The following is a 25489-nucleotide window of genomic DNA, read 5'->3' on the forward strand; positions in this document are numbered from 1 at the left end:
AGCTAGTGACTTATGATGAGATGTGATTTTGATCTGCTTTGGGAAGATTTGGCTTCTTTGAATTTTCCCCTGGTGCAGTATGAAAAGCAAAGAACCCAATCTAGAAATCCTAATGCTGACTTATAAGCCTGTCCTGGAGATTTCATTTTTTCTCTCCATAGCTTTGATATACATGACCTTTGCTGGCCAGGAGGTACCAACCAAGTCTCCTTCCCCCCCCCCCACCTCAGCTGGAAGGGAGGAGAAAATATGCCAAAGGCTCCTGTGTTGAGATAAGGTGCTTTGCCATCATGGGCAAAGCATATTAAAACTCAGGGACGTTGGTTTAATTTATCACCAATTAACACTACTGCTTTACTTCCTCCCTCCAAGCAGCATTGGGAGGACAGGAAATCAGTGCATCACATGCTGCCCCTGACACTCCTTCCTCCCCACACCATTCCCTTGGTGCAGTGTGGGTCCCTCCCACAGGATGCAATCTTCAGGAACAGAGTGCTCCAGCATGGGTTCCCCATGGGGTCACAAGTTCTGACAGCAACCATGTTGCAGCTTGGGCTCCTCTCTGCCACAGGTCCTACCTGTGCTCCAGCACAGGCCTTTGCGCGGCATGGCAGTCTACTTCAGGGATCCACCTTGCTCCACCGTGGGATCCTCCGTGGGCTGCAGGTGGATCTCTGCACCACCGTGGTCTGGCTGCTGTTGGGCAGCAGTCTTTCCCCTTCTTTAATACATTATCCAAGATAATGCTGATGGGCTGACAGTGAATCCATCCACAGTGTCTGTGTTGGATATAGAGGAAGGCCACTTCTCACAGAAGCACTCCTGTAGCCTCCCCACTTGCAAAACCATGCAACACAAACCCAAAACAAGCTGGTAGCAGGTCTTGCTGCTGCAGGTTACTTTTTCAGGTTTTAGAATTAGATGTATGTTTATTAATAATACCATCGTCCACCTTCCCAGGGCAAAATTTCCAGTATTTCATTGTGTTCTTACAGTAGTTTTCTGACTTTAAAGTAATGTAATCATTTAACGCATACTAAATGAGCAGGCAGTAATAAATAAGAGAAATTATAGGGTATTTCCTATAGAATTGTGTATTGCTGTCATAAAAACACTGAAACGATCTCTTAAGTCAGCAGTAGTATTTATATTGAGCAACTATTAAGAATCATTCCTCATTACTTTATAACTTGTACTTACTCACCTAGTGCACATATTTATATTTGTAGAACTACATATGAAAATTCTGACTAATATGTAGCTAACAGATTAGTACATTTGCAAGAATAAAAATCTTAAAAGGGAAAGATGATAAAGCAGTAAACTGTTAAAAGAAATAGCCACAAGACAACAGGGACAGGGACTATTTCTGACAGGTTTAGAATTTCTAATGGGAATGGGTAGTAGATGTTCATGCATACACCAATGACTATGCCTTTCTGTGACTATTTGCATTGTTGGCTGGGGGTTTAGTTAATTTACTGTTAGAGGATTTGGTACAGTTTGCTCAATGTTTTCCTCTGGCTCCTCCAGGTGGTGCATATGAAGTAAAGCAGCATCAGTTCTTCAGGAGCCTTGACTGGAATAGTCTGCTGAGGCAGAAAGCAGAATTTATTCCACAGTTGGAGTCTGAAGATGACACAAGTTACTTTGATAGTAGGTGTTTTATGGTCTCAAAAAAAAGTTACGAACACCTTGTTTAAAGTAACCACTGTCTTTGACTCTTGCTTACTGGTTTTAAATCTCCTTTATCAGAATTACTGGCAGTTTGCAGTTTTACCAATGAATTGACACTTCAGCAAAAATAATCTTAAGAATAGAACTATATTTTTATTTAATATTAAAACATAGTATGTCTTCTTCCTGATAAATTCAGATATTTTATTGCCCTTGTCTGTAGCTCGTTCTGAGAAATACCACCATATGGAAACGGAGGAAGAAGATGATACCAATGATGAAGATTTTAATTTGGAGATAAGGCAGTTCTCCTCGTGTTCACACAGATTTTCAAAAGTAAGTAAAAATTTCTGTCATCTTAGTATGTGTTGTTCTACTTTTGCAAATTTTGGAAATGTTAAATATAAAGGAGATATATAGGGCCTTATTTTCTCAAGAAACTATGAAGTTAACTGAAATTGAGCAAGACTACAATGAATACCATTAAATCAAAATATGGGAAGATTGTGTAGAAAAGTTAATTTTTGAATCTTTAATATAGTAATGGAAACTTACATAAATATGATGACATTTTCTGTAGAAGACTCATTATTGCATACCAGAAAGTGTCAAGGAAGTGTTCTGTTAAATGCTAATATGTGTTCTTTGCATTGGTTTCTTTATACATAGTTTTCCTGTTGCTCCAGTTGTGTCCTGGGTATCTTGTAGGTGCATAACAAGTATTACAGTACTACTGTGTAGTAGGTGTTAATTTAGTGACATATGACCAAAGAAAAAGCAAGGTAATGGTTAGCATGTTTTATAGTCATGGAGAAATGAGGGAGTGATCTGAATGCTCTGAATCAAAGGTAAAACTGCCCAAAAGGTAGTATTTCTCTAGTAGCTGAGGTGAGAGCTAATTATTGCTGATCAGAGTGGACATGCTCTGGCAATAAATACAGTGGAGGTGAATTGGCAGGAAATAATAATGGAATAAACACCCAGGATTTTGGCTTTACTGTCTTGGTTCGCACTTTGAAATGAGGAGAAAACTGATAAATACATCATCAGAAGAGGCTCTATTTGTATACCTATACATGAGGAGCCAAGAAAGCATTTTAAGAAAGTGAAGTGTTGGAAATTTGAAAAGGTTCAAGAAATTTGAAGTTTGAAATCTGAAATACTATATAAGCATTTAAAATCATAGAACTATAGAGCCCACATATCTTTTTTTTAATATGAAATGTGTCAGTGATATTCAATTTTTTGTGGGTTTTTTTTCCTTTAATAGGTTTTTAGTAGTATAGATCGAGTCACTCAGATTCAAGGTGAAGAAAAGGAAGATGCAGGAGACAAAACAAAAAGTGTAGCATTGCCTTCTGTGGAATCTTTAAGCTGGAGTTCAGAATATTCTGAAATGTAAGTAGAAGGATGTACAGCAAGTCACCTACATCCTGTTTGCCAGATAGCAGTCCTCTTCATTTATTAACTGAGTGAGAGTTTGCTTATTTGTTATGCAGACAGCAAATATCTACATCCATCTCATCTGAGACTGACAGTAGCCGGCAGCAGCCCAATTCTGGTTTGCTTCCAAAATTGTCTGTATCAGCTGAAGGAGAACAGGATGATTCCAGCGGCTCACGGGGACCCCGAGAGGAGCAGGAAAAGTCTGCATTTGTGAGTGATGAAACAGTGCAAGATGAACCTGAAGTAACCACTCCAGCAAGTACAATCAGCAGCTCCACACTATCAGGTAGTTCACAGGGGGTGTCTTGACTGATGATACTACAAACAGTTGCCGACCATCTTGTGGCAGTAGCATTCATAGATTTAGAAGTGATGCATTTCAGAACTGCTTTCAAAAACAGCTGTCCCAACAGGGATCTGGTTGGTGTACTACACATTGTGTGTTTTTAATTAAGATTTCACTACAATGTACACCTTTCAGAATTCAGAGGATTTTCTATGACTTGTGGAAGTCACTTTGGTGATTACAAATCTAGGAGGAAGTGTTGCAAACCATTCTCTACTTAATTAATTTTGAGCATTGTCTCCCTACTCAAATACTTGTTGCATTTCAGTAGACTCTGGGGCCTTAGTTTCATATCTACACATCTACCAGTTTTCAGCTTCCTTCTCTTCTGTACCTCACTGATTTTTTTCAAGATACACCCTTCTGTTCTCAAGCCCTTGATTTCCCATGTAGTCCACACTTTCCTCCCCCTCCCTCCTTTCTGATCATGGAGGAGAAAATTTCTTCAGGGTCATCCATCTCTATCCTTGTCTAAAACCTTGATGTTGATTGTGCTGTATCTCAAGTCTTGCTTGCTATCCCCCAGGTCCTGTGTAATGGTGTTGGTATTAATACAGCAGCTGCAGTGATAACTCCAACTGTGTGAGCCTCTTCTTACACTTAACCAGTTACACTTGAGAGTAGTTTATTTTTTCTGTGGTCCATTAGCAAAAGGATATTCCCTCAATGCAAAGTTTAGCAAAGTTTTCCCTCAATGTCTTTATTCCTTTTTCTTTGTACAGTTGGCAGTTTCTCAGAACACTTAGATCAAATAAATGGAAGAAGTGAGAGTGTGGACAGTACAGATAACATCTCAAAGCCAGCTGGTGAAGTTGCGTCGCACATGGCTCGACAGCGATTGGAAAGCACAGAGAAAAAGAAGATCTCTGGAAAAGTCACAAAGTCCCTTTCTGCAAGTGCTTTGTCCCTCATGATCCCAGGAGGTAGAGATAAATACTTTCAGTTGATATGTTAATGATTTATGCAATGCTATGAAGGCTTATGATGCAAATGCAAGGTTCTGTATAGTTCAGAATTGATTCCTTGTCACTCATTTTTGTTTCTCTTGTTGTTCACTTGCATGACTAATCAGTGCAATCTTGTCAGCAAGTCATAGTGCTCACACTGCAGCTGAGAGGCCTTCTCTGACAGGCAAAAATGCAACTTAATGGTGTTTCATCTTGAGCATGCACAGCAGGATGCAACTTCATTCCTTGGTCCATCTGACAGTAGGGTTGTAGACTTAGTTTTAACTAGCCCTCAAAAACAGATGTTTGTTAAAGCAGCACAGGACTATTTCTCTCTCGTCCCCCATAAGAAAAGCTGATAAACAGGAGAGCAGTGTCAAAAAACAGAAATAGCATGTAGTCTCCTACTTGTACTAGTCTGAGTTAGGTCAAGTGCTCAAAATTTGGAGCCAGAAATTATTGGAATATTAATCCCAATATTACCAGTTAGATTGTGCCTGGCCCAGTCTGACCCTCGCTGCTAGGCCGAAGGCGGTATCTGTGGTGTATCATCCCAGAGAACCTTTAGCTTGCTGGTGGTCGCAGCTGGGCCTTTAGTAAGTCCAGGCTTGTTAGGAACTCAGGAGGAAGCTTCAGGTGAAGGTGAAGAGAAAAAAAGGAGAGGATTCTGCTGGAGGGTTTAATATCCAGAGGTTTATTCCATGGTGACAGAGGTCTGAATCTTGGGAAGAGCTCCAACAGAATCCAGCCACATGGTCTGATTCACCTTTTAAGCTCAGGGGGAGGGGAGGGGACAGGTGAACCACCAACCAGGTGGGGGGGGCGGGGTCTCAAGGGACGAGGGACACCTAGACAGGCCGATGACCCCCAGGCCTGAGGGGCATCCTTTGAATTTGACCAACTATTGGAATAGGAATCCCAATATAACCAGTTAGATGGTGCTTGGGTCAGTTCTGACCCTCGCTGCTGGGCCAAAGGCAGCACTGTGGTGCTTTACCCCAGAGATACCTTGGCTGCTGGAGATTGCAGCGGGGCACTGGTGGAAGTCCAGGCTTGTCAGGAACTCCGTTTACCTCAGGAGAGAGAGCTTCTGGCGATGGTGAAGAGAAAATAGGAGTGGATTCTGCTGGAGGGTTGCCAGATGTTTATTCCATGGTTACAGAGATGTCTGCACCGGGGCAACTGCTGCTAACAGAATGCCGGCCGCATGGTCTCATTAACCTTATAAGCTCGGGGACAGGGGAAGGGGAGGGGACAGGTGAGTTACCAACCAGGTGAGAGGGGCAGGGTCTCAAGGGAGGATGACACTTAGACAGGCCAATGACCTCTGGGCATAGGGGCATCTTTTGAATCTGACTAACCACACGACGCCTTGCTGGAATCTTAAACCTGATTGACAGGGCTCACTCAGCAAGGGGGCGAGGGGGCAGGGAGAGAGGCATAGGCACACCTGGGAAGGGACCCGGAAGTTTAAAACAGGACATTGCAACACACCGCAACATCTCCCCCTAGTTTTGTTTAAAAAGAAGAGGACTGTGTTTATGGTGCAGAATGATTGCCAAACCATGGTTGGTAAATCGGTTCTTCTTCTACAGGAGGGTCAGTGTTTTCCACTGAGGCCTCCAGGTCATCCACTGGAGCACTGAGGGCTTCCAAATGGTAGACCTCAGGAGGGGGAGATGAGCTTGAGATTAACTTGAGAACCATGCGTTTGATTAGTCCAAAAACAATGCTAACAACTACAATAACTGTAACTAAAATAGCACTAAAAACACAGTTTTCAGAATAGATCCCAACCAGCCTGCGAGTCTCCAGCCTTTGAACAGTCCATTCTGCCCGTTGTCAGTTTCTCTGTTGATGTCTGAGAGCCTTTGTCAAGGTAGTCCATATGTGGTTTGGGCTGCGGTACTATGTAGGAGATCGCAGGTGGGATGATCACGAGTAGGACGAGAAGCAGGCTCGGTCTCATGGCGTCTCGAGGCTACACACGAACAGTGGGATCTAAACTGGTACAAAAACTTGAGACAAACATATATTACAAACTATTCCAGATAGGAGGCTTAAATGGAATTTCCTCCAGAGAACGCGTGCGGTGTTTTCTTCTCCAGGCATCGTGAGCAACCTGGGGTGCTTCTGCAGATTTCTCTGAGACTTTGGGAACATAGGGCTTTACCCATTTGGAAGGAACCCACCTTAAACCAGAGGGGGTGGACACACAGGCATATCCACGTCCCCAAGTAACCAATTTGTAAGGTCCCACCATTTTCCAAGTCTCAGGGTCCTTTACTAAAACCGGAGGTTTTTCTTTTATCAACCTGTGACTGCTCCCCCCAAAGTGGCGTAGGATGGGTGGGTTCAGGCTGTCAAAAGAACAATTCAGAAAATTGATTGTGAATAGTGCCCTGGATAACCGGATGTGAGGAGGTTCTACCTTCAGAACCTGTTGTTGCTGGTCCAGGACTCTTTTAATATCACGGTGAGTTCTTTCTACAATGGCTTGACCTGTAGGGGAGTAGGGGATGCCAGTTTTGTGCTCTACTCCCCATTGCTGCAGGAAGCTCCCAAATTCCTTGGATTTATAAGCAGGCCCATTATCAGTTTTCAGCTCCTTGGGGATGCCCATGAAAGAAAAAGCCTGTAAGAGGTGCTTAATAGCATCAATAGATGATTCTCCTGTGTGGGCAGAAGCATAGACCGCTCCAGAAAAGGTATCTACACTAACATGAACATATTTCTGCCGTCCAAAAGCCTGTATGTGTGTTACATCTGTTTGCCACAGTTCACAACTGTTCAGGCCCCTTGGGTTTGCTCCCGTACTCACTGTAGGGAGTGCATGTTGTTGGCAATTTGGGCACGTGGCCACAATCGCTTTGGCCTGTTCTCGAGTGATGTTAAACTGGTGAACCAGGCCAGGTGCATTTTGGTGGAAAAGCTGGTGGGTGATTTTTGCCTGTTCAAAAACATTTGGGAGAGTGGCCATCACTGCAGGTGCAGCAAGAGCATCTGCCCTTCTGTTGCCTTCAGCGATAAACCCTGGCAAGTCAGTGTGTGACCTGACATGCATCACATAAAATGGTTTCTCTCGGTGAGTGACTAACTTTACCAGTTTTGAGAGCAATTCAAAAAGTGTGATGTTAGATACATCTTGCAGTATTGCTTGATCTGCTCTGGATACTACTCCTGCCACGTATGCAGGAGTAATCAGATTAAATGGTTCTGAGAACCTTTCAAGAGCCCTAACAACCGCAGCCAATTCAGCAACCTGAGGTGAACCTTCCACCTCAGCAATGTCTGTCTCCCACTGCTGGGTTTGAGGATCTTTCCAAGTCATAACGGACTTGTGGGACCTCCCGGACGCATCTGTAAAGACAGTTAGAGCCCTTTTTAAAGGTCTCCTACTTAGAGCAGTTCTTAATTTTAAAGTAAATTGAACATCTTGTTCAAACAATTTGTGAGCGGGCCGTGCTACCGAAAATTGTCCTGAGTAGGAATCCAGAGCAAACTGCAACACTTCATTTTCTTGAAACAATTGTTCCAGTATTTTCATAGTAATTTGACCTGATTTTAACTCGACTGGAATGTGAATGCACTTAAAATCACATCCTGCTAACTCCCTGATCCGGGTCCTTGCTTTCCGGATCAGTTCTGCTACCAGTTCCTGAGGCTTTGTCAGTCTCTTGGACCTTTTGTGACTGAGGAAAACCCATTCTATGATCAAGAGAGAGTCCCTCTGGTCCCGGTCCTTTTTTGGTGTGTCCTTTGCCTTAGGTGTTTATTTTTCCTCCCACTGGAAAATAATTCCATGGAGGTGTGGCAACTTACCTAGGATGATAAATTTGAATGGCAGGTCAGGCAGGCATCGGTGGGCCTGTCTTGTGGACATTGCAATCTGAACCTTTTCTAGAGCTTTCCGTGCCTCTGGGGTGTAATAGACCTAGGAGCACCTGGGTCCTCTCCCCCTTTCAATAAATTGAAAAGAGGGGCAAGGTCTTCATTAGTCAGACCAAGTGTGCTGGTTTAGGGCAAATTTGTTAAAGAATCTGCAAAGGAGGGCCCCTCCAGAAAGCAAAACCCACACGGCCCCTCCCCCCAACCGGTTCGGGAAAAAATTCCTCAGAGAGAGGTGGAAAGAACCTGTTTATTTGACTGGCCCCGCACCCCCCCAGCACACAAAATGAACAATACCCGATGACACCGCTTTGAGAAAGATGGCAAAATCAGAAAGTCTCTTTCGGGGGGTGGTTGCTCTGTTCTCAGTCCCTTGGGCTCTGGGCCAGCTGCTGCAGCCGAACCTTCGGTGTTCCCGAGTCCCAGTCCGGAGCAGGTTCGAGATGGTCACAGGAACAGGAGAGGAGAAACAGTCCAGGAAGCAATGTGGACTGTTTAGCTAGAACTAGCTAATAAGCAGAGGCAGAAAGCAGAGCAGAAGCAAGAGCAGGAAAAGAGAGCAAGCTGAAGCTGGAAGTGAAAAAACAGTCTTTTGTACCGCTTTCCTCTGTGTCCTTGATAAGAGAAACCCAGACAAAACTTCCACTCTTCAGTGCCGGTCTTAAAGGCACAGAACAGATGAATGGGGATATACAAGCATCATAACGTCACCCCAGGACATTCCACCCCTTATCCCCATATCATTCTTACCCCACAATCAGATCTCCCTGAGGTACACATCGTGTTGTTCCATCTCTTTGCATTATCCACCACGTGCAACCTGGTCCCTGAGCAAAGACAACCCCACGAATGGGTTTGTCTGTACTCGAGGCAGAATTGATCCACACAGTCTTCCCTAACAAACCTCTGATATGTACCACTGGGATTTTGTCCCCTTCTATTACATTCAAGGACTCAGACTGGGCAGGACCTGCTCGGTTGGTGGAACCTCGGGTGTTAACTAACCAGGTGGCTTTTGCCAGATGCTGCTCCCAATTCTTGAAAGATCCCCCACCCAAAGCTTTCAACTGGGTTTTTAGTAGTCCATTGTACCTCTCCACTTTTCCTGCAGCTGGTGCATGGTAGGGAATATGGTACACCCACTCAATGCCATGTTCCCTAGCCCAGGTGTTGATAAGGCTGTTCTTGAAATGAGTCCCATTGTCTGACTCGATCCTCTCAGGGGTGCCATGTCTCCACAGAACTTGCTTTTCCAGGCCCAGGATGGTGTTCCGGGCTGTAGCATGAGACACAGGGTAGGTTTCCAACCATCCAGTGGTGGCCTCCACCATGGTCAGCACGTAGCGCTTGCCCTGGCGTGTCTGGGGCAGTGTGATGTAGTCAATCTGCCAGGCCTCCCCATACTTGTACTTGGACCACTGCCCACCGTACCAGAGGGGCTTCACTCGCTTGGCCTGCTTGATGGCAGCACACGTCTCACAGTCATGGATAACCTGAGAAATACTGTCCATGGTTAGATCCACCCCTCGGTCTCGTGCCCACTTATAGGTGGCATCTCTGCCCTGGTGGCCTGAGGCATCATGGGCCTATCGAGCTAGGAATAACTCTCTCTTATATTCTCAATCTAGGTCTATTTTGGACACCCTTATCTTTGCAGCTTGGTCTACCTGCTCATTGTTTTGGTGCTCCTCGGTGGCCCTACTCTTGGGTACATGGGCATCTACATGGCGGACTTTCACAGGTAGCCTCCCTACCCTGGTAGCAATGTTTTTCCACTCACCAGCAGCCCAAATTGGTTTCCCTCTATGCTGCCAGTTAGCCTTTTTCCACCTCTCCAGCCATCCCCACAGAGCATTGGCTACCATCCATGAATCAGTGTAGAGGTAGAGCTTTGGCCACTTCTCTCTCTCAGCAATGTCTAGGGCCAGTTGAACAGCCTTGAGTTCAGCAAATTGGCTTGATCCACCTTCTCCTTCGGTAGCTTGTGCAACCTGTCGTGTGGGGCTCCATACGGCTCCTTTCCACTTCCGGTTCATCCCTACGATGCGACAGGAACCGTCAGTGAAAAGAGCGTAGCGTGTTTCCTCTGGGGGCAGTTGGTTATAGGGAGGAGCCTCTTCAGCACGTGTCACTGGTTCTTGTTCCTCTTCATCTGTGACACCAAAATTCTCACCTTCGGGCCAATTTGTAATGACCTCCAAAATCCCAGGGCGATTCAGTTTACCTATACGGGCGCGCTGAGTGATGAGAGCAATCCACTTGCTCCATGTAGCACTGGTGGCATGGTGAGTGGAAGGAACCTTGCCTTTGAACATCCACCCCAGCACGGGTAGTCGGGGTGCCAGGAGGAGTTGTGCTTCAGTGCCTATTACCTCCGAAGCAGCCTGGACTCCTTCATAGGCAGCCAGGATTTCTTTCTCTGTTGGAGTATAGTTGGCTTCAGACCCTCTGTAGCTTCGACTCCAAAATCCCAGTGGTCGACCCCGAGTCTCCTCAGGCACCTTCTGCCAAAGGCTCCAGGACAAGCCATGGTTCCCGGCTGCAGAGTAGAGCACATTCTTCACCTCTGGTCCTGTCCTGACTGGGCCAAGGGCTACTGCATGAGCAATCTCCTGCTTGATCTGGACAAAGGCCTGTTGCTGCTCAGGGCCCCACTGGAAATTGTTCTTCTTGCGGGTGACCAGGTAGAGAGGGCTCACGATCTGACTGTACTCAGGAATATGCATCCTCCAAAAACCTATTGCACCCAAGAAAGCTTGTGTCTCTTTCTTATTGGTGGGTGGAGACATTGCTGTGATCTTGTTGATGACATCTGTAGGAATCTGACGCCGTCCATCTTGCCACTTCACTCCCAGGAATTGAATCTCACGAGCTGGTCCCTTTACTTTGCTCTTTTTAATGGCGAAACCAGCTCCCAGGAGGATCTGGATGATTTCCTTCCCTTTCTTGAACACTTCCGCAGCTGTGTTCCCCCACACAATGATGTCATCAATATACTGCAGATGTTCTGGAGCCTCACCCTTTTCCAGTGCAGTCTGGATCAGTCCATGGCAGATGGTGGGGCTGTGCTTCCACCCCTGGGGCAATCGGTTCCAGGTGTACTGCACTCCCCTCCATGTGAAGGCAAACTGAGGCCTGCATTCTGCTGCCAGAGGAATGGAGAAAAATGCGTTGGCTATGTCTATAGTGGCGTACCACCTTGCTGCCTTGGACTCAAGCTCATACTGGAGCTCTAATATGTCTGGCACGGCAGCACTCAGTGGTGGGGTCACTTCATTCAATGCATAGTAATCCACAGTCAATCTCCATTCTCCTTCAGATTTTCGCACAGGCCAAATGGGGCTATTGAAGGGTGAGTGGATCTTGTTGACCACCCTTGGCTCTCCAGCTCTCGGATCATCTTATGGATGGGGATCACAGCATCTCGAGTGGTTCTATACTGCCGTCGATGCACTATGGAAGTGGCAATTGGCACTCGTTGCTCTTCTCCCGTCAGGCATCCTACTGCAGATGGATTCTCAGACAACCCAGGCAAGGTGTTCAATTGCTGGATGCCCTCTGTCTCTACAGCAGCTATTCCAAATGCCCATCTGAGTCCTTTTGGGTCTTTGAAGTACCCACTTCGAAGGTAGTCTGTGCCCAAAATACATGGGGCCTCTGGGCCAGTCACAATAGGATGCTTCTTCCACTCATTTCCCGTTATGCTCACATCAGCTTCCACCAAAGTGAAATCCTGGGATCCCCCTGTCACACCAGCAATAGAAACAGACTCTGTCCCCACATGTCTTGATGGGATTAACGTGCACTGCGCACCAGTATCGACCAAAGCTTTATACTCTTGTGGTTCCGATGTGCCAGGCCAACGAATCCACACAGACCAGAAGACACAATTTTCCCTGGCCTCTACCTGGCTAGAGGCAGGGCCCCTCTAAGCCTGGTTATCCTTCTTTCCCTGGGTGTATGTTTTGGATGTTCCTTCGAGGGGATCAGACATGTCATCATCATCATACCTGGCCGTTCGGCTACGGGCAACTGGAGCTGCTTTCCTCCTGGTGGCTTCCTTCAGTTCACGCACCCGTCATGCCAGAACAGCGGTAGGTTTCCTATCCCACCTTCTCATGTTTTCCCCACAATCACGCAGGTAAAACCACAGCTCAGCTCGTGGGGTGCATCTTCTCTCACCATCTGGGAAACGTCTGCCTTGGATACCGGAACCTCGGATCTGTACTGCTGAAATTTGGAGAAGGTCTTCTTTAATCTCCTCTCTAAGCTTCTTATGGTTCTCCTCTATCTTATCCTCTAAGTTCTGCAGACGTGTTTCTACTGCTGCGATTCTGGCATGTGTTGGGCCATGTACAGCATCTGCATATGCTCGGAGCTTCCTTGCCATGTCAAGCACAGTCTCACCCCTCTCATCCCTCTTCATGATGGCTAAGGCAGAGGCATATTCTTGTGGCCCGAGTCGTACGAGTTTTCGCCACATCACAGACGTGCATGGTACTAAGTCTGGGTTCCTAGTTGTTACATCATCTGAGAAGATAATCTCAGCCACGGCCATTTCTCTCAGGCGTTGGATCCCTTGCTCTATTGTCTTCCACTGAGTCTGCTGCATATAGAGATCGTCTGCACACAGGTATCTTTCTGCTACACTTCTTAGGACCCGTTCCCAGAGGCTGTGAGAGTTAGCCCCCTCATCATTCCTTGGTCTATAACAGAATCCTGTGACAGGGATCCCAAATGCCTGGCTTCAGTGCCATCCAAAACGGTAGCCTCGCCTGCAGCATCCCAGAGACGGACCAGCCAACTAATTATGGATTCATCAGACCTTCGAGTGTAATCCTTCCGTAGGCCACGAAGGTCCTTCAGGGAGAAGGACTCATTATTGGCATCTGATCTTGCATCTGCTGCTTTGACTCCTGACTTTACGTCAGGAGGCACTGAGGTTCCTTCTCCTTCATCATCATCATCATCATCATCCACTGGTCAATTGGTCTTGTCTGTGCATTTCCCACTTCTAGTGCTGGTAGCAACAGCCATGGGTTTAGATGCTGGCTTCGAGCCTGGAGTGTTAGCTGCAGCCTGAGTCACCGGGACAGTTGCTGATTTATCTCCCTGCCCCCTGCCTCTGTCTGCTGCCCTAGAGTATCTAGCAGTGTGCGATAAGCATATGCCAGGGCCCAGCTCACTGCAATGACCTTCCTCTCCTTAGGCTCATCCTGGTACTTCTCTTTCAGATATTTCCCCACCTCAGCTGGGTTCTGAATTTGTTCATGGGGAAAATCCCACACTATAGGGTCAGAGAATTCCTTCAGGATTTGGCCCATATCCTCCCATTTCCCACACCACTTAGGATTTTCCACACCAGGGTTTACTCCTGAGTCAGGGGTCTCATCAGCCCGTCTAGAAATCTCAGCCCTCATTCTAGAGAAGCAGCAGGCTGTATAGAGGAAGGTTACCAGATTGAATACCAGAAAGATGGTTTCTTTAACATTGAGGGGAAACTGAACATCCTTCACTAGTGATGCAACTGATTCATAGGAGAAGGAGGAAAGCAGAGGCTGAAAAACCTCATTCCCTCCTGCTCCTCCTGCGACAAACTGGATGCATAACCATAGCCATGAACCAGTCATACCTGGAGCAGACCCTAGCATGTTTATAAACTTCTTGCACATTATTGCCACCAAACCCAGCAGGATAGCTATTCTGGTCACAGCCCCTCTGATGTAAAAACTACGTATTAGGGGCAATACTAAAGCTATTTCTGGATACAAAAATAAACCTAGGGACCAGAGAGGTATTAAAATCTCAAAAAACCCTAGGGACCAGAAATGCATGCAAACCTTCACCCCAACAGACATTATGAATCCAAAAAGCATGGCTATTAGCTGATTTAAACGAACACAGAGTAATAGCAGCCAAAATGCAGTCAAAACAGGGTTTTTCCACTCTCTCTCGAGCCTCACGTTTGGGTGCCAAAAATTTGTGCTGGTTTAGGGCAAATTTGTTAAAGAATCTGCAAAGGAGGGCCCCTCCAGAAAGCAAAACCCACACGGCCCCTCCCCCCAACCGGTTCAGGAAAAAATTCCTCAGAGAGAGGTGGAAAGAACCTGTTTATTTGACTGGCCCCGCACCCCCCAGCACACAAAATGAACAATACCCGATGACACCGCTTTGAGAAAGATGGCAAAATCAGAAAGTCTCTTTCAGGGGGGTGGTTGTTCTGTTCTCTGTCCCTCGGGCTCTGGGCCAGCCGCTGCAGCCGAACCTTCGGTGTTCCCGAGTCCCAGTCCGGAGCAGGTTCGAGATGGTCACAGGAACAGGAGAGGAGAAACAGTCCAGGAAGCAATGTGGACTGTTTAGCTAGAACTAGCTAATAAGCAGAGGCAGAAAGCAGAGCAGAAGCAAGAGCAGGAAAAGAGAGCAAGCAAAAGCAGCAAGCTGAAGCTGGAAGTGAAAAAACAGTCTTTTGTACCGCTTTCCTCTGTGTCCTTGATAAGAGAAACCCAGACAAAACTTCCACTCTTCAGTGCCGGTCTTAAAGGCACAGAACAGATGAATGGGGATATACAAGCATCATAACGTCACCCCAGGACACCAAGCCATGGTCTTACCCAATTCAAAGACCCACACAACTTGTGGACATTCGCAAGGGTCTTGATCCTTGGATTGATTTCTAGTTTTTGAGGAACAATGGTCCTATTTCTAATTTCTAAGCCCAAATACTTCCAAGGTGGCATCTTTTGAATTTTCTTTTCCTGGAGCTCGAACCCTGCAACAATCAATGCATCGATCGTTAGGTCAAGCACATGTGTGAGTAAATCATCACTGGGGGCACACACAAGGATATCATCCATATAATGATAGATGATGGCCTTCTCTGCGGCTGCACGCACTGGGGAAAGCAGGGAAGAGACATACCACTGGCAGATAGCTGGAGATACCTTTAATCCCTGAGGAAGAACGGTCCAATGGTACCTTTTCATAGGAGCTTCTAAATTGATAGAAGGGACTGAGAATGCCAAACGCGGTGCATCGTCAGGGTGCAATGGGATTTGGAAAAAACAATCTTTAATATCAATAACAGCTAATTTCCAATCTTGGGGAAGCATTGTTGGGGATGGCATACCAGGTTGGGGAGAACCCATATCTTCAATTACATTATTAATTTGTCGGAGGTCACAGAGGAGTCGCCACCTCTTTTTGTCAGCTTTTTGGATGACAAACACTGGAGAGTTCCATGGGGACATGGTCTCCACAATGTGGCCCTTTCTTAGTTGCTCTTGTACTAGTTCCTCAAGCACCTTTATTTTTTGTTTACTGAGTGGCCACTGTTTCACAACAACTGGTTCGTCTGTTTTCCACTTAAGTTTTTGGGTGGGGCGCTGTTGTTCAATGACTGCTGCACAAAAATGCTGTGGAGAGTCTGGAATATCAATTGTGACACCCCACTGGGCTATTAAATCTCTCCCTAACAAAGGTTCTGAATAATCTAACACAATTGGACGGATATTTGCCAATTGTCCGTTTGGACCCTCGAATTGAATAGTGCTTTTGGATTGTTTTGCCAATTGCAGACCTCCTACACCTCGAAGGTGACCAGCAACATTTTGTAAAGGCCAGTGTGCTGGCCAGTCTTGTACTGGAATCACTGTGCAGTCTGCACCTGTGTCTACAAGCATCTCAATGTGTTTAGACTCCCCATCCCCACTGACATTGCACCACAATTTGGGTTTATCTGTCCCAATAACTTGGACCCGGGCGACTGTGGGCCCTTGTTTATCGACATTTTCAGGTAAAGATGGCACAGGGATAGCTTGAGCAACAATTTGTCCCTTGGGAAGAAACAAGGGTGGGTGGAAACAGTGCAGGCTGAGAACAAATTGCTTGGGATCTGATGTTGTCATTCCCGGAGCAATTTCGATCTCTTGTGGTGTGTTTTTGTCCCCAGTGACGATGTACTTACAACGAATTTGGTTCCAAGTACCCTTCTGTTCAGGATTTACAGAGACAAAATGCCAGTCAGTGTCCTTTGGGTGGAGTGACTCTGTCAGCTGCAACCTGTAAGGCTCATTGACAGAAGATGCGGTTAATACAGAATCACTTAAATCATAACAAAGGTTATTTTGTTTCACTTTCAACAGTGGACTAGCAGACTTGGTCTTTGAAGCACCTGCTTTGCTTACACAAATGTTAATATTATCGCGTGCTTGATTTGTTTTGCTACCCTTATTCTCTTGGCCTGCTCTTTTTATGTCTGCACGCCTGGCAGGCTGGCGCTTTATTCTTCGTTTTTTTGTTGTTGACCCCCAGGGAGGGCTTGTAGTTCTCCTCCCCTGCCATTTCTAAATTCATCAAATTCCTTTTTCAGGGGGCACTGGTTACTCCAGTGTCCTAGGTTATTACAAAGCAGGCATGGTTTAGTGGGCTCAACTATTGCTGGTCTCCGCTGCTGCCCAGGGTACTGCTGTGCTGAGGGAAAAGGCACAGGGCTGGCAACAGCGACATGCTGAAGTGGTCTTGGCAGCAGCCTTGGTCTGGTGTCTTCAGCCACAGTCATCAGAGGCACTTTCCTGTTACAGACTAGAAGCATATCTTTTAATGTAGGGGAAGGTTCCATAGGAAGGCTCGGGATTGCCGCTCGACACTGGTCATTTGCATTTGTAAACGCTATTTCTTCTAAAATTGCTTCCCTAGCATTTTCCTTTTTAACCTGTATTTCAATGGCTCTAGTTAGCCTTTCTACAAATTTCAAAAAAGGCTCTGATGGTAGTTGTTTGATTTTACTATAAGGCTCAAAAGGCCCCTCAGGTTGGAGGGAAAAGAATGCTTTTTCAGCTGCTTCTTTTACTTTCTCAAGTGTTTCTGCAGGAATTGCAGCAGCTTGGACTGAGGGAGAAGACCACTGGCCTTCACCACAGAGGTGCTCAATGGTGATAGGGTTACCACTGTTGTCTTTCGCTGTGTTTGGATCAGCCTGTAAGCCTGGGAGAGCATCTTTTAGCAGTTGTTTCAATGCTGATTCCCATAATTTGAATTCCGTGCATGTCATGAGACATGAAAAAAGCTGTTTTAAATCATGTGGAATCAGAACAGTCCTACTTAATTCAGAATTTAAAAGGCCACAGAAATATGGACTGTGTGGACCATATTCCTTATGAGATTTACAGATCTCCTTAATCAATTGTCGTCCAAAAGAACTCCAATTAGCAGTTGGGGCTGCTTCTCCCTGAGCTGCAGGCTGAAACGTAACAGGAGCTGGTGACAACATGGGACTATGCATTGGGTCTGCTGTCCCCTGCTCTGTATCTCTGGAATCAGAAGCATTGGGATCACAGCTACAGGTTTGGGGACAGGCAGTGGGTGTGTCCCCACCGTGGGAACCTGGGGAGGGGGCGGGGAAAGGAAGCCGGCAAGGGGCGGGGAAACTGTGGGAACAAGGGGCGGGGTCAAGGAGCTGGCAGGGGGCGGGGCAACTGTGGGAACAAGGGGCGGGATCAAGGGGCTGGCAGGGGGCGGGGACGCCTGGTGACATCACGTCAGCAGACGCCCCCTGGGAGGAGTAGAGGGGCGGCGCTGAGGGTACTGCAGGAAAGGCGGGGGGAGGGGGGAAGGTGTCACGAGGAACAGGAGGAGAGGGGGATGGGGATGGAATTTTGGAATGCTTAAGAGGATTTTGGGAAGAAGAAGACCAGGTTTGGGAAGATGCCACGTGGCATCCACCATCTTGTGGACCCCCTAGGGACTGGGGGCCATTTTGGACATCAGTGCTCTCCGGAAAGCTAACACGTGCTCTGGGCTTTAGAGGAGGGGATACAGGGGGTTGGGAAAGCCACGCAGCCTGGCCAGGGCTTTGTGAACAAAACAACTCAGGTGTTCTTGCACACTCTGGGAGCCGACTTCCCAATGAGTGTGCTTTCTTTAAAATACCAAGTTTTGGGGAAAGAGGTTTAGGGGTTTTAGGGCTAGGAGAGGGAGGAACAGAGAGAGCAGAGGTACATGGCTTTACATTTGGCTTTTTCTCCATTTCCTTTTGTTGGAGCAATGCTGTTCGAATTTGTAAACTCCAGAACACAAATTTAGCTGAGGGTGATTTGCCAGATTGTCCTAAGGTTATCAATTCATTCCCAACTTTATCCCAGAATTGAATATTGTGGATTTCTTCAGGGAAAATGTTTGGGAACTGCAGAAAAAGACATCTTATAAACTGTTTCAATTTTCCTTTAGAGAATTTCACATTACCATTGGCTAAAATGCTAACAATATTATAATACACTCCCCTTTGTACAATGCTAAGTTTGGAACCCATGTTAAATGTAAAAAGCAAAGTACCTAATCCCGCCTGACCAAAAACAAAGCTAAAATCAGCTACCAATTTCTAAAAAAACCACAGATCGAAAGCGATAACGAGCAGACAAAAGCTTCACAATGCAGCTGTATATACTGTTTTTAAAATTCCCGGGCAGCAGCAGCAGGGCACGCCCTGCCGAACCGAGGCAGACACAAAGCCTTCCCCGCCGTGGAATGCAGCCTCCCCAGCGGAGCAGAGAGAGCAGCCACTCCACATGGCAAGCCGAAACTGGGGAGCCCCACCGCCGCGCCACGTGTGCAAAGAGCACTCCCAATCCCGCAGATCCCCCAGCCACGTGGAAAGAGAGCCCTCCCCCTTCCCCCGCACAGAGAAAGAAAGAGAGTCTCCTAACACGTGTCTGAGCACACTGCCGAGCCGGGGGGGAAGGGCAGAGAGCGATCCCGCTCCGGCGCGAATTCTAAAAGACAGTGAAACACGCGGCAGGAAACTAAAGCTAGAACGCTATGAATTCCCGTCTGTGGGGCTGCGCAGCCAAAAATGCAAAGGCAAAAAGGAACAGAACTCGCGGCAGAGTCTGTTTTTGAGCTTCTGCTCTACCGAAAGCAGAGATACTCACGTGAAATGGAGGCTGTAGGCTGGGTCTAGGCAGGCAGGTCTCCACCAGAAAAGGACCTCTCTCTGGGTGCGAGAGAGGCTACCCTTTTCTTCCTCTGGAAAATCTGCTCACCACAATGAAGCTGGGCTTTCCAGAGGCGCCGAACAGTCCACGAAACTTCCTCTGGGAGTATTCCCAAAGTCTCTAGCTGAGGGCAATGCAACCAAAGCCCTTCCAGCTGGATGCACGGCTGGCAGAAACTTCTCTGAGGTACTGCGAGTCCGTTCTCGGGCTGCGAAGTCGCTTTGCCCACCCTGGGATGCCAATATATTGGAATATGGCTCCCAATATAACCAGTTAGATGGTGCTTGGACCAGTTCTGACCCTCGCTGCTGGGCCAAAGGCAGCACTGTGGTGCTTTACCCCAGAGATACCTTGGCTGCTGGAGATTGCAGCGGGGCACTGGTGGAAGTCCAGGCTTGTCAGGAACTCCGTTTACCTCAGGAGAGAGAGCTTCTGGCGATGGTGAAGAGAAAATAGGAGTGGATTCTGCTGGAGGGTTGCCAGATGTTTATTCCATGGTTACAGAGATGTCTGCACCGGGGCAACTGCTGCTAACAGAATGCCGGCCGCATGGTCTCATTAACCTTATAAGCTCGGGGACAGGGGAAGGGGAGGGGACAGGTGAGTTACCAACCAGGTGAGAGGGGCAGGGTCTCAAGGGAGGATGACACTTAGACAGGCCAATGACCTCTGGGCATAGGGGCATCTTTTGAATCTGACTAACCACACGACGCCTTGCTGGAATCTTAAACCTGATTGACAGGGCTCACTCAGCAAGGGGGCGAGGGGGCAGGGAGAGAGGCATAGGCACACCTGGGAAGGGACCCGGAAGTTTAAAACAGGACATTGCAACACACCGCAACAACCAACCACCCGACACCTTGTTGGAATGTTAAGCCTGATTGACAGGACTCACTCAGCAAGGGGCGAGGGGGAAGGGGAAGAGAGGTATTGCCACACCTGGGAGGTGACCTGGAAGTCTAAAACAGGACATTACAACACACCGCAACAAGAAATAATGCTGTAAGTGGACATATAACAGTAATATTGAGTGTTTTCATATGAAGGATTGCTACTTCGCTTTCTTGTTGTCGAGAACTGAAGTCCAAGCTGCTGCAATTATATTCACATTTGCACAAGCATGAGCAAATAGTGCATTCAAAACAATAACATAAAATGAAGTTGTAATTGGTATTGTTGGAAGAAACTCTTGTGTTCTTTACATGATGTAGCAGAATGTAGCAATGGAGGCTTCTTACAAACATTGAGTTACTGCCCTAGGTTCCCAGTAGATACTGTGGTTTAATTGGAGTAGTCTTTATCTGTTTTAATATATAACTGGAAGCAAGAAAACAGCTAGCAATTTGTTAAGCATTGCTGGATTAATTGGGGAATGATTTTGGGTGTATTCATGATAATATTTGCTACACTACTCTGATTTTCTTTTCATCCGTGTTTGCTAGAAAGAGGCTGAGAATAGTTCTTGCAAAGTTAGCAATAAGTGTTTTTCCTGTACAAAAGGAAAAAGCAGTCTATGTGTGACAAATTAACCCTTGCATTAAACAGTACAGTTTACACTCCAGGGAAAATTATTAAATTCTAATATCTGGTGGTTGAACTTCTCATTCACTAATATACACACTAGTTAAGGGGGAAGAGAGGTTGTTTAGACAAAGACAATGACTTATATTAATAGAAAGATACCATTAAGCCAAATGAAATTTCTGTGTGCTCAGACTTTAATGCACAGATTTTTTTTTTTTTCAGATGTGTTTGGTGTTTCTCCTTTGGGAAGTCCTATGTCTCCTCATTCCTTGTCATCTGACCTTTCATCGTCCCGAGATTCATCTCCCAGCCGTGATTCATCAATTGCTGCTGCAAGTCCTCATCAGCCAATTGTAATTCACAGTTCAGGGAAAAAGTATGGCTTTACCATCCGAGCAATCAGGGTTTACGTGGGTGACAGTGATATCTACACTGTGCACCACATTGTTTGGGTAAGATAATACACGTTTTCTTGCTGATATGTGGCCACAGAATACTGTGATGATGGATTCGCTTTTCTGTACCCATGGCATCTCTTTATTAACAATTACTGTGTAAATTACAATGATATGCCAAGCAGTTTTTCTTAGAATGAAATTCTGCCTGTATACAAGAGCAGTGTTGCCTATAGGGAAGACAACAAGCTGTCTTTGGCAGAAGCATTATCTACATGTAGTGTTGAACTTCTGCAACTTCTCTTAACTTCTGGCAAGTTTCTCAGTTTTGAAAAATAGTGTCTTGAGTTCAGAGTGTTATGTCTTAGAAAACCAAAGGCTTAGTGCAGACCCTCTTTGATTTGGGTCAGGATTTGCAAATTTAGGAGACTGTAAAGAGAAATTGTTGAAAAATAGGTGGAGTATATTAAACTACATAAATTAAGGGATTCATGAAAATCAGTACTATTTTACAAGATGCACGTAAGCTGATCTCAAGTACTGATTTTCTGTTTGAAAAAATCATGTATTTTTCATTCTCTCTTCACTACACAGTGGGAGAGAGGCTTTGGTTGTCAGCCTCCTTAATTGTAAAATAATTATATACTTAGGTACATATATATGCATTTTTTAATAATTTATGTTGGTAACAAATTATAATTTTATATATGGTTTAAATTACACGTACATTAATAGTATGTGAATATAAATTATTTCAACTTTCCTAAAAAAATTATCACAAATTTACCAAAAGACTTCATTTTTTTGCACTGTTTAGTTTTAAATATGTATGGTAGATTTTGAAGTAGCAGTAGTGATGTAGTGTTTTATTCATTTTTTATTCATATTGTTTATCCTTTAGACCTATTAATCCATCAAAAGTATTGAATCTGGAGAACTGGGTACATTTGGTGGATAATGGAATAAATTTTAAAAAATTATTTCTTCCTACTAGTGTAACATCACACCACTGAAAGGAAGGGGAAAAATGGTACATGGCAGTAAAAATTAAACCTTGGGTTTTTTTAAAGTATTATAAGTTTGTTGTTCAAGCTCTATTTGCATTGTAGTCTTCAGTAGTGTCTGCATGACTTAAACTACTCATTTAGAAATATAAAAAAATATTTAAACTACCTTCAAAATATTTTTCAATTCAGTTACTTTTGGTCCTTTGTCACTTTTGTGCTGCACCAACCCCTCTAATGGGAAGCCTGGTGAATTTGAACCAAATAGAAACAATCCTTAACCATATGGTAGAGTTAATTTTAGTTATGATTACCATTACCTTAATTACATAGTGTTTCTCATTTTCAGATGCTAAAAATCTTCACTTAGTTCTGTAATTTTGCAGTGGGTAGTGAACCATCCCTTCTTACTATGCATGAAAACTCCCTATTTTACAGAGCTTACTTAAAATCCCTTAGCAACCAGGAGTGTTTCAGTGAGCTTTGAAACCATTCCAGGCCCCATATAAAGTTTGAGTAAGTAGGGAAGACTCATACAAAGTTGGAGTAAGTAGGGGATGGTGAAAGAGCTGAAGGTATTTTTCTTCTTTTCTTCCTTTACATAACTTAGTATCTGTAAGTTTCTTCATTGCCAATGGGTTTGGGGTTCATTTTGTGTATATTTTCTTCCTCTCTCTTTTTTAGAATGTGGAAGAAGGAGGTGCAGCTTACCAAGCAGGCTTAAAAGCTGGAGACCTGATTACTCATATTAATGGAGAGCCAGTGCATGGTCTTGTTCATACAGAAGTCATTGAATTGTTGTTAAAGGTAACTCTTGGACAGCTGGGATACTAAAGTGATTGCTGTTTTCACCAGTGATGATGGGGTTATGCTTGATTTCTTGAGATTAGTTACTTAATTTTATTGTTCTTAGAAGCACAAACTCTAAGCTACTCTTGCCATAGATCTGGAGAAGGGCCAATAACTTTCCTATATCGTGCATGATTTTAGTTTTTCTCCCATAGACTGGTAACGTTGAGAGATAGCTGAAGTAAATTCGAGGCAATGGCAAAAAAAGATGTCTCTGTCTCTCAAAAAAATTGACCTTCTCAAGAATGTTATCGAATGCCTGCATCTTCCTCAGATAATTCAGGCTTTTGACAATGATGATACCTCTCATTTTTCTTCTTTAAAAGTGAAAATCAGTGAGGAAAAGTAAAACCAAAGAATATTAAATATTTGCCTGCTATACAGGAGGTTGCCTTTCATATTAGGGCCCAAAAGGTTTTTGTCTCATGTATACCCAGGTATGTCTGACAGAGCTTCTTCGATTAATGAAATTCTTATCATGCAGCTGGACTTTCAGGACTAATCTGTCACATTTTTCTCTTGTGGTTTTCTGAAGTCTGTCTTATTAGAAAGGCATAGTTTTTCCATGGAAACAAACAAACCACCCAATAAAGAGAAAAAAAAAATCTTTTATTTTCTCTGTAGCTCATTGAATCTCAGTTTTCATGTAATCTTTCCAGTGTAAGCTAATGTAGGTCAGAATTACTTTAGACAGCTGTATATTTGCTTCCTATATTATTAACAATTTATGGTGTTATGTGCAGAGCTCAAAGTGAGTAGTCAGTCATAAAAGAAGTCCAAAAAAAGCACTGGAAGGCAGTGAGGTGATAGGGAAAAGATAAAAAGCTAAAGATGAAAAATACACTGTTTCTTCAGTCTTTATTTTATTTCTCTGAAACCAGGAAGAAGTTCCAAGTTTTCCAATTTTGAAAGAAATATTTAAGAGAAAATTCTGTATGACTTATGGCAGTCAGCTATGCACTCATTGTCTAGGTCAGATGCAGAAAAAGAAACATGACAACCCTGCTCAATACTTAGAAGAGTAAACTCAAAACAAGAGATCATTGTTTATCTACAACTTAATATGTTGGGCTGTATCATAAATTAATTTGGGCTATTGCAATTTCTTTGAAAGGAAGTTCACTGTAGGGATAGACAGTGCTGAGCAGAAGCTACAGATTTTTAAAACTAGCAGAAAATACTTTTTTTTTTGAGTCATCTCTTTGTGCGATCAGTGCTAAAAAGCTTAGGTTAATCATACTTGTTAACCCTTCTGAACAAGATAAAAATGTGGTTTGGGATTGCCAGTGAAGATTTAATTTTTCCCCTTTGTTTCATCATTGTAACAGTTGTTGTCTTGAGATGTGAGTGGACCACTGTGCAGTTACAGCTGCTCTTTGTGGGAAAATCAGGTTTTTCTGTAGAAGCTTCTATCTTGAAGTGTTCAGTCTTGGTTAATCCTTGGTGTCCTCCTGTCTGGCCACAATTACTGGAGTTACTCCTTGTCCTGGAGCTTGAATGAAGGAAGTTGGGAAATACGGCAGAATTTGAGAACTTCCCAATCCTCATTTACTAACTATGCATGGCAATGTCTGCATAGGGTTCCCTGCAGAAACACCACTTTTTCTGGAGTTGATTCTCATTGCATTTGCATGCATGGTGTAGATTCGGTGTAAGGCAAAGTTGTCTTGTGTAATTCATATTACTGACGCTTAAGGCATCTTCTTTCATTTTGGCAGAGTGGCAACAAAGTCTCAGTAATGACAACTCCTTTTGAAAACACTTCCATCAAGACGGGACCTGCCAGACGGAACAGCTACAGGAGCCGAATGGTTAGGCGCAGTAAGAAGACCAAGAAGAAGGAGAGTTTAGAGAGGTGAGTGGTCCTTTGCTTTCACAGTGTGTCTGTCTGTACATAGCAATAAATTTAAAATATGAAGCTAATGCAGTTTTTTCTCATCTTCTGTATTGCTACCTTCTTTCTGAGATTGTGGCCTTCCAAATCTTGTTTTGTCTAAACTAGATCTGCAAAATAACTAAAAATAGTGAATAACTGAGGTTGCATCATAATTTGGCTTTACTATATAATTTTGCACTTGTTTAATTAAACTTTTTAGTGCTAGTGCTTATCAGCATTTTGAATATGATACGGTTATATGTATTTTATAAATATGTTGCTAGTACTTTATAGATATTTCTTCAGTTTTGATAGGTTGCTAAATTTAGAAAATAAAGATCTGTACTCATAAGGAGATAGACATTCTTCTGAAATATAGTAAACGTTAGTATGAATAAAATTAGTTACAGTGTCTATCCCACCTGTTAGTGAATCAGGATGCTTTCTAAACTTCCCAGTCTGCAGTGTGGTTTGCTTTCATGTAAAGATAGATTTACTATTTTCATAATGTCAGCTTGCAAGAATTTTGCCTGTGCTGATAGTATCTTC

The 25489-nt window shown here is 44.6% G+C and overlaps 1 protein-coding gene across 9 annotated transcripts in view; it reads left to right on the forward strand.

Moving 5' to 3' along the window:
• The window catches only part of MAST4 (microtubule associated serine/threonine kinase family member 4), a 293004-nt gene that overhangs the window by 260142 nt on the left and 7373 nt on the right, over window positions 1-25489 (forward strand). For all 9 annotated transcript variants that reach the window (XM_064736750.1, XM_064736751.1, XM_064736752.1 and 6 more), the window contains 8 exons: window positions 1534-1656; window positions 1901-2013; window positions 2948-3075; window positions 3177-3409; window positions 4192-4392; window positions 21039-21268; window positions 22900-23022; window positions 24783-24919. In XM_064736750.1, the coding sequence (XP_064592820.1) occupies window positions 1534-1656; window positions 1901-2013; window positions 2948-3075; window positions 3177-3409; window positions 4192-4392; window positions 21039-21268; window positions 22900-23022; window positions 24783-24919 (1288 nt within the window). The remainder of the gene's footprint in view (window positions 1-1533; window positions 1657-1900; window positions 2014-2947; window positions 3076-3176; window positions 3410-4191; window positions 4393-21038; window positions 21269-22899; window positions 23023-24782; window positions 24920-25489) is intronic.

Source organism: Zonotrichia leucophrys, chromosome Z (assembly GCF_028769735.1).
Source record: "Zonotrichia leucophrys gambelii isolate GWCS_2022_RI chromosome Z, RI_Zleu_2.0, whole genome shotgun sequence".
NCBI classification, from domain to species: domain Eukaryota; kingdom Metazoa; phylum Chordata; class Aves; order Passeriformes; family Passerellidae; genus Zonotrichia; species Zonotrichia leucophrys.